At 41.4% G+C, this 9,421-nt stretch overlaps 1 protein-coding gene across 2 annotated transcripts; it reads right to left on the reverse strand.

The window, feature by feature from the left end:
- On the reverse strand, nt 1-9,007 carry vegfd (vascular endothelial growth factor D). Of its 2 annotated transcripts, none has more exons than XM_084058931.1 (8): nt 8,467-9,007; nt 5,468-5,705; nt 4,510-4,630; nt 3,564-3,633; nt 3,257-3,387; nt 2,718-2,833; nt 950-1,106; nt 1-303 (listed from the first exon to the last, which is right to left on the reverse strand). In XM_084058931.1, the coding sequence occupies exons 1-8, from the start codon at nt 8,572-8,574 to the stop codon at nt 294-296; spliced, it is 951 nt and encodes a 316-aa protein (XP_083915057.1). In that variant the 5' UTR covers nt 8,575-9,007; the 3' UTR covers nt 1-293. The 2 variants fall into 2 exon arrangements, with proteins under 2 accessions (XP_083915057.1, XP_083915056.1); XM_084058930.1 differs by having other exon boundaries at nt 2,718-2,836.
- Nucleotides 9,008-9,421: the final 414 nt, after the last annotated feature.

Below are 9,421 nucleotides of genomic sequence, written 5' to 3' on the forward strand. Positions count from 1 at the left end.
ATAAAAATATCAATCTTTCGTGTTCTATCAAACGTAAAACTAATGTTTGTTCAGTGCACAAGGGACAAATGTACAAATCAAACATTAAACATGGATTTAAACAAGAAAAAAACATGTTAAATTATTTATCAACATGGTCACGTGAGTTAATATCTCAGGAAAAAAATAAGCAATTAGTTAAAATGATTGGTATAAATAATACTGTAAATAAATTATAAGCCTTTTGTCTCTGCTTCTGTGCTTCTCGGGCAAGCAGATTGTCATTTTATTCCCACAGTTGACTGGCACAAGTATCACTTGCATCTGTGAAGAGTGAGAGAGGAACCATTGATCAGCGTGTGTTAGTGCTATACAAATGTATACACTCTGAGTTAATAAAGGATAAATTAACACATAGATTTTTACAGTGTAGAACCTTAGAGATATCCATTCATTAAGTTATCATCCATTCCATTTATTCATTCACTGTAGCAGTGATTCTCAAACGTTTCAATTGAATTGAAAATGAATTTCAAGGACCCCCACTTTGGTATGCATTAGGCCATGGACCCCCCATAACTCTCAGAGTTACAGATGATTAACCATAATGATTAATTTCGTTTCTAACTAAATCATTTATCTGGGGACCCCTGGAACCCCATCAAGGACCCCGTGGGGTCCCCGGACCCCACTTTGAGAACCAGTATACTAGCAGCTCACACAATACTTGGAGAATGTGTTAATGTTTTATACATCTCCCCATTTGAGTGATAGGGATATACCTTAGTCATGTATATGCTATCTACCAGGGCTCCTGTATATCTGCCAGGGCTCAACGTTACTCAGGAACATGTGGGCTACTCAAAGATCAAACAAACAGAGCAGAGACCCAGTGCTCCACAATAGTTAAATAAATGATCATAATGCTATGTGACCGTATAATCAACGCACAGAGGCTACAGTACAGTACCTGCAGGAACTGTAGTCAAAGTTTTTTTTCCTGGTGGTACAGAAGAGAGGACAGTAGTAGAGGGGTTTGGATTTCAGGGGCGGCTGTGTACTAGGAAGGCAGTCACAGCGCTCCACATCGATCTCACAGTCAGGCATCCATGTATTGAGCGGAAACTCTAAAACAGGGGAATGCAAAGGTTTACACCAAATAATGAAGACATATCAAGCTATATATGGTAGTGGCGTCGACAGAAAGTGGCATGACCATTGATTGTTGATTGAAGAACTACCAGTGAATAAGGTAAATATCACAAAGATGAAATATACAACAGTCAAGATTGTGACAGTGTGACCACACACACTGTCACTGTTTGGACATGGCCTAGCAATGGTGCACACTTGCAGGGTCATATGGACAAACAAAACTACCAAAGCAGAGTTTAAAGGTCTTTATTCAAACACAAACAAACAAACAAACAAATCATTCTCTCTGTCTCACCATGGCTCTTCACAGGATCCTAAAAGAGTCAGGATGGGGTTCCAGTTAATTTATAGGTGTGTCAGGAGACACACCTGCAGCCACTCAGTGGGACCAAATTGGACCAAACCATTTGGCCTTGGGATCAGGAGTGTTGCCTGTGTCAAAGCAGGACACTGAACTTTGCAGTGAAGTGAAGGTGTGTTATTTTGTGAATGTATTTATTTACTGTTTATTTGTTTGCTATTATATATAATTATTTAGATCATTTATTGTATTTTATTTTTATTATAATAATACTTGAATTGAATTTACATTGGTTTACAAATGGATTATTTGAAGTTATATGGTTTTGAATATTTTCTTTATTTTCTATTTGCAGACAATTGTTCTCTCTTGTTTTGCCACTTTGTTTTGCCACTTGGGGAAAATAAAACTTGTTCGAACTTGCCTTCTGCGTGCCTCTTGCCATCCTTTAAAGAACATGTCTAGTTGTACGTGAGAGTACAAAAGGGTACACACTACCCTCACCCAAACTGGGGTGTGACAAAGATAAAATCCTGATCAACCATGAACCCTAGCGTCCCTATTGATGATTGATTGAGCACACAAAATGAATTAAAAAGGATAAAAACACAAGAATGTCTGAAAGTTTGTTTCAATTGTGGTCCTTTAATTCTGTGCTATATTCCTATATTCTGGGCATATGATTCTAAACAAACATTTGGCAAAAATAGGCAACCATTACAAATTGGCAACCATTTGGTGAAAATAGGCAACCATTCGGAATATAATTACAGATCTGACAAATATCAGCTTGTAGATCTGCTATTTTTGCTATTTGCCGTACAATGAATTAAGTATAGGGTTTAGGTGTTAGGGTTAGGTGTACAAATGTAACCAAATGTAAATCTGCTATTTTCGCTATTTGACATGTGTACAAATGTAACCAAATGTACCCATAAGGCCCTTGTTGACAAACACAAATGGCTCTGTTTGACTATGAAGGGTAACCCAGAACCTTCATGGTCTGAAACCTTCAGTACGTCATAAAAAAAAGCTCATAAAAAAGGCAAAAATTGCAGATCTACAAGTTCACAACGAGTCACATCGCAACGTGTTGTAAAGCTTGTAGATCACCAGGGTTCAAACTACTTCCTGATCAAGGCAGAAATTAGGTCCTGAGAACCTTACCCTGAAACCAAGCGGTAGCATGTGGAAACAAATCCAGAACCTATGAAATACATTGCACAGCATGACACAGTGCACTTAGTTCTTGTATATAAAAGAGCCAAAAGACAGTATATACCTGGCTTGGTAGAGGGGTAGGGTATACACCGCTCTGCATCGCAGTCCCAGATCAGCCCACTCCCACTGGCACACAGTCTCCTGGGGTCCTCTGCTTGGTGGTGCATGGGAGAACACCTGCTATCCCACCCAAAAGAGAAGAATGAAATAGTGTTTTATCATTTTTAAAGCAGAAATATGAATGGCATTCTGTGTCATGATCATCATGATTGTATTTGGAGAACAGGCTGAGAACCGCATGCACATGCACATTCCTTGCTTCAACATTTATTCAACTATTTATAAGCAGGGATTATGATAATATTAGCTGAAGAATTTGGTTTGTTTGTTTATTGTCCAGGACTGGCTTTGTAACATAAAACCCAGCTGTCTGAGTAGCTTGGTAAGCATGTCGGTTTTCTGTCTCACACAGTGAAAATGACCACAAAGGGTACACTCACTCCCAGGTAATACTGTACATTTGTATGAAAAGTAATAATGGTATTTGCCGTAGCATATCCTCTCTTGTGTTCTTGTGAAATGTCCCATGGTGGGACTCACCCGCTCTTCCTGTGTGGTGGCCGGGCATTGCGTCGTATTATGGAGGGCTCCATGCACTTGCACTCTGTGTGATTGGCTACTTTTATCAGCACGGGCTCCGGTCCAAACTTAAATGGAATCACACTCAGTAGCTGAGTGGGGGAGGACGTGGACACACACACACACACACACACACACACACACACACACACACACACACACACACACACACACACACACACAGCGAAAGAGTGAGAAAACGGATCCGTTTACAGTATATCGGCAATGGAATATCCACTACAAGCTGAAAAGACATTTGAGCACTCACCGTTTTATTGACATATGTAGTGGTTGTGTTCCTGCAGGTCACACCCTCATTGTTGCAGCAGCCACTGCACCTACAAGGAAGGTGCACGAGTCGTATCTTAAATACATAAAACTGTCATATATTATGGAACTAAAATGGGAAACACTTTCTATGAAGCCCATGTCTACAGTATAATGCTTTATAATCTGCTTATCTCAGCATACACTCTTAAGTGCTGATAATGCTTTATACTGTAACAATACTCAACACTTTATAAATGACTTATACAGTCAAGTATCATAACACTTCACATTTGCTGGACACCCACACACTTAGAATCATTGGTATGAATAATACTGTAAATAAATGATAAGCCTTTTGTCTCTGCTTCTTTGCCTCTCGGTTTAAAGCACCCACTGACCACTTATATGAATCACACTATAATGCAGTATACAATTATTCTAATGATAACGTCTGTGACCAGCAGTGTAGTATTATGATCATTTACCTTCTTATAATTTGCATTAGCATTATGAGTAGTTGTGAGTGCTTATAGCTACTTGAATGTATACAGTGTTATAAGTAGAGTATAATTCATAACCCGGGGCATAATTCTTTCCTCTGTGAGACACCAAATTAGGATATATGGTGGTGTGATGTGACGACTCCACATCTAACACGTCATGTTTCAGATGAATTGTCTGATGAAAGAAGCTGAGCAGAAGCTATGTGGTTTATACACAGTCAATAGCACTAAAGCCTCTTAACACAGTGGACATCAGTCAGGTCAATGGTTCTCAAAGCAAGGGTCCGGGGACAACTCAGGGTTCCTTGAGGGGGTTTCAAATGGACGCTTACAGGTCCGTAACTCGGAACCGGTCCATTTGGCTACATATTCTGTACACTCTCAGAGTTAAATGAACACTCAGGATTTGCAGTGTAAATCTTAGTTTAATTTAAAACTCACCTGTGTACAGAAACACAAGGTGGCTTGAAGAACATGGAGGGGTTGGTGCCCAGTTCCTTCGCCACATCAACACACGTCTCCCTTGGCATGCACTGCGTCCGCTGCCACTCCTCGTCTATGGCTATAGAGGAGACAGCATGAGACATGCACACAAAATCACATTTTTGTTAAAAAAGAATGTCAGTAAGGGAAGAACTATTCAAGTGTTTCCTTAAGTAAAAGTAACAATAGCAATGTACCGTAGAAATATTGTTACAAGTAAAAGTCCTGTAGGCTATTCAAAGTTTTACTTGAGTAAAAACATACAAATATTATATTATTGGATTGTAATTAGTAATGCATTAATGTGTTCATCACTTTTTTGATAATTTTATGTGCTACTGCTGGGTAGCTTAACTCATAATCATGCTTCATCATGTATCAGTTAATGTATGTTTTGTATTAATAATTAACAATTCATAATTAATCTAAATCTGTTGCCCACTGGTGGGCCATGAGGATATTGCAAGTGGGCCCCCTTGTTAAAGTGGCCATATGGGTGGGCTGCAAATGCTTTTGAGATTTTCAAGTGGGCCCAGGGGGCTGGCTTGTGGTGAACATTTTTGTAAACATTTTAATTTTGCCATGAACATACAAAATGAGACAAACGTAAATGACCATTACAGGTCTGTAACTCTCAGAGCTAAAGCGTTTGAGAACCACTGTACCAGTGGACTCCTAATGTGCCATACATACAGTAGTGTCATAGTAAAACAGTGTCATACATATTGTGAAGAAAACCTGGAGTAACTGGGTCTTATGATCACAATAAGAACATTATGATGATGGTGTGTAAAAACAAAATCTAAAATTAGCCACGGACGATCGAGGCCAAGTCTTGCCACAGACACATTTGTCCGTGTACGGACATTATTGATGACCCTGGGCCCTGAACCAGAAAAGGAACCGCTGATCTGACCTTTGAGTATCTCCAGGCTGTAGGAGTCAGCAGCATAGCGCGTCGACCGATGAGATCCCGCTGAGGAAGAGGAGGAAGAAGAGGAGGAAGAGGAGCGGAGCTCTGTCTGGGTGTGGGGCTGCTGCAGCTGCAGGCGACACTTCCACAGCTTCCAGTCGGGGAAGTCGGTCAGCCTCAGCAGTTCATCTAGGCTGGATGCTGACCTCACCTCTCTCTCCCACTGCTCCTTACTCACAACCTGCCGTGAACACAACCATCATTATTATGAGTTTATGACCTCATTCCTCATGTGCCTTCTAAATCAGTAGTTCTCACACTTTCAAGATTTTTCAAAAATGTTAAAAAACTGCAGATGTTCAAGCTCGCAGTCCGGCACGAAGTGACGCGCTGTGACCTTGTATATCTGCTATTTTTGAATAGCCAACGTGAAAATCTAAAACGACACAGATGCTTTGCCAGTTTTAATGGGTTAAAGCTTATATTTACGAAAATAAATAAAATAAAATGTATACCCCACTTGCTGGGAAACATCCTCAGATTTGAATTAGACTCACATCGCCTCTTTGTGGCCATTCTAGAGAAGGCGTTTGGTTGTGTCTCCAATATTACATTTTATTTGAATTTAGGGTGTCAAAGTGTGCAATTGAAAGCAAGAATGATAGCCAGTTTGATACAACTCTATACAGAGCTTCTTTGCTCTGAATAAAAACCATAGCTGTTGGTATCCATCCATTTGGGGTGTTGGTATTCGAGGGCCATTTGGGGTGTTTCAGTCCTGCCAGATGAAACAAGGCATGTGCCACCGTCATCTTTAATTACTTTTTCAAACATATTCAGATTTCTATATTTTTATGAAATCTGGGGTGTTGATCCAACTCTAATAAGGCCAGTCCACACAAATGAGTCGCGATGCAACAAAACCGTTTGATATTGTTTGCAGAGAGAAATGGCAGCGGTTTGAATTGACCAGTTGCAGGTCGGGGCAGTTTTGTGATTCTTTGCAAGTGGTTGCAAGTTGCAACCCATTGCATGGTGAATCATTAGTGTGGACTGGCCTTTTTTGTTTTTTTGTGAACATCCATTCTCAGAGTTAAAACAACAATGCCGATTTTGCTGTGTCAAATGGACAGCTTGCCAAGTATTATGTGTTGTATGTCTTTCATGTTGTTTACACTTGGGTTTTTATATTCATATTTCACTAACCCTTGAAAAAAAAAACACATCAACACTGAAGGCCAAAATAATTCATGTCTCTGTCTATGTAAGCCTATCCTTAGTGTTTTGGTTCAAGACATTTACTGCCATCTCCTGCTTGACCAAATAAAAAGTTAAAGAGGATTCTCAGTAGTGCAGAGCAGCCAAGGGCGTGATGTGGCTGAGAGGATGGAGTTGAACATGAGGACTTCCTCGGTTCATTTATGAGGCTGAGAGAAGGCCAAAGCCCTGAGACTGGCTTGTACTGTAGTTCAACTGCTGGGGCGGAAGCCAAGGCAGGGACGGCACTCATAGAAGATTACACTTGTCTGCACAATGTTTGCTTCATTTCCTCTGGACAATTGTAAACGACACTGTCAAGCCCTATGATGTGTTCAATATGTTAGGGGGAAAAGGGTGGAGCAGGCTGGCCGGCTGGCTGGCTGACTGCTTCCACTTAAATCAGAAGAAAGTAACAACAACAGAAAAATAGGGAGGTTTCCTCCCAGCAGTTTCTACCAGGGAGACGAGCAGTGCTAATGAGAACCAGAGGGCGAGAGAGGGAGAGAGAGAGAGAGAGAGAGAGAGAGAGAGAGAGAGAGAGAGAGAGAGAGAGCTGACAGGCAAGTGTAAGCGAGGAAAAGAGGGAAGTGGAATAAAACAGAGAGGCAGTGAGGAGAAAATAGGGGCATCATGAGCAAGAACATGACATGAACTGAACAGTGGAAAGGGGGGGGGGCATGTCAGACCAGAGGGGCATGAGCAGTGGCGGAAGAAGTACTCAATTTATTTTTCCTTGAGTAAAAGTATCGATACTACAATGCAGAAATACTCTGTTCAGTACAAGTACAGGTCTGGTATTCAGAATTTACTTAAAAGTACAAAAGTTTTGGCATCAAAACGTACTTAAAGTATCAAAAGTAAAAGTACTCATTATGCCGAAATCTTCCATTTTATGTTTTCAAAATGTATAAAATCATTTGAAAACAGCAGATCTAAAAGGTCACAACGCGTCGCATATGAGCTATTTTCAAATAGCTGAAGTTAATGATTGTTTTGTAATAATATTTAAGATATAAAAGATAGGCTAACTAGTAACTAAAGTTGTCCAATAATTGTAGTGGAGTAAAAGTACTCTATTTGCGTCTGAGATGTAATGGAGTAGAGGAAAAGTATTGAAAATTGGAAATACTTCAGTAAAGAAAAATACCTCAAAATTGTACTCAATTACAGTACTTGTACTTAGTTACCACTGGGCATGAGAGTGAAAGAGGTGGACACTCAAAAGCCGCACTGTGATGCAGAAAAAAGTACCCAGGCCCAGCCTGCACAGTGTGTTGCGTCATTCAACATGCAGGTTTGCATAAGGAGCGACGCATACTGTAAACACTCACACTTCACCACACGCCACACAGTGTGACGTGTGAGTGTTAAGAGTGTTAACTCTGGAGTTTTGGTGCACTTGTGCACACGTGGTATAGGCGTGTCCACCTTTTGCACAAGTGTGAGTTTTATGAATTAGGGAAACAACAGAGAGGCTACACTTTGCTTTTGACAAGAAATCTAATCAAACTAATGCTTCTAAAGCTTTAGTGCAAAGTTTTCACCACTGCTCCCTGGACGTTGTCAGACAATGAATGGGAATTGCAGTACATTTACACAGGTTTTGTGTATAAAATACTGTATACCTTAATGAAGAATGCAACACGGATTAGAATAACCTCATATTATTGTATACCACAGAACTTGCACTGTCATGCATTAAACTAAATCAAGCACACAGAAGGGTTGATATGACCACTTACCCCACTCCCCCCTTCTCTGTGCATGCTGTGGCTCACTTCCAGCCAGCTTAGCTCCAGCACCAGCATCACTATAAAGGACACTCTGCACAGAGTGCGTTTGATCTTCATTATCAGCCCTTCCTGTTTGGTCTGTGCCTTAGAGTAGCGCAGAGTCTCAAATTGCAGAAACCCAATGTCGTCGCCCCAAAAATAAAAAAATGTACTCGATGCAGGCTGACTGTCTGCAGACCGGTCGTTTTCCCAGGCTGGGCAAGTCCCCCCGGCCCAGACCACACACAGTCAGTCCTCTGGACGTGATCTTCCAGGCACACAGGAGTATTATGTATGTTTCTGAGCCAGACGCAACCTGTCACTGCCACCCAGACAAACCCCCTGGCCAAATGGAGAGCAGAGAGGCATTAAAAACATGCACCTCTTACTGCGGAAGCTTTGATGCTGGTCCTGAGGTGTCCAGTTAAATAAGCTACCAGGCAGCACGCAGCCAAGCAATGACTGGGAGAAAAAAAGAAGAAGAAAAAAAAGAAAAAGGCGTAAATCAGGATTCCCCTCCAAGCCTGTCAACTTGTCGACTGTCTTTTGTAGACGCGCTCTCTCGTCCACGTTACTCCAAATGTGTCCCAGGGCTTTTGGGAGGCTTGTCAGGGCCTTTTGTTAAGACGATATGTTGGACACTCCTCTGCGTTCAAGACTCCTATTCATCTCTCTCTCTCCTCTCCCCTTTATACTCCCAACTCCCACCTCCAGTCTGGATCCCAGACTCCCCCCAGCCACTGGAGGAAGCTACTTCATGCAGTCATTAGGGTATATCTACGTATTTGACACTTCTAGACTCGGCCAGTTCACAGCTTCCCTGAACCCACTATGAGGTGTCTGTGTTGTGTTATAGGGCCCTGCAGGCTCTGACAGCAGCCACTCAACAAGCATGCTTGTGTGCGTGCAATCTCTGCACGTGTTG

The sequence above is a fragment of the Gymnoscopelus microlampas genome (assembly GCF_963454915.1).
Source record: "Gymnoscopelus microlampas genome assembly, chromosome: 1".
Lineage (NCBI taxonomy): Eukaryota > Metazoa > Chordata > Actinopteri > Myctophiformes > Myctophidae > Gymnoscopelus > Gymnoscopelus microlampas.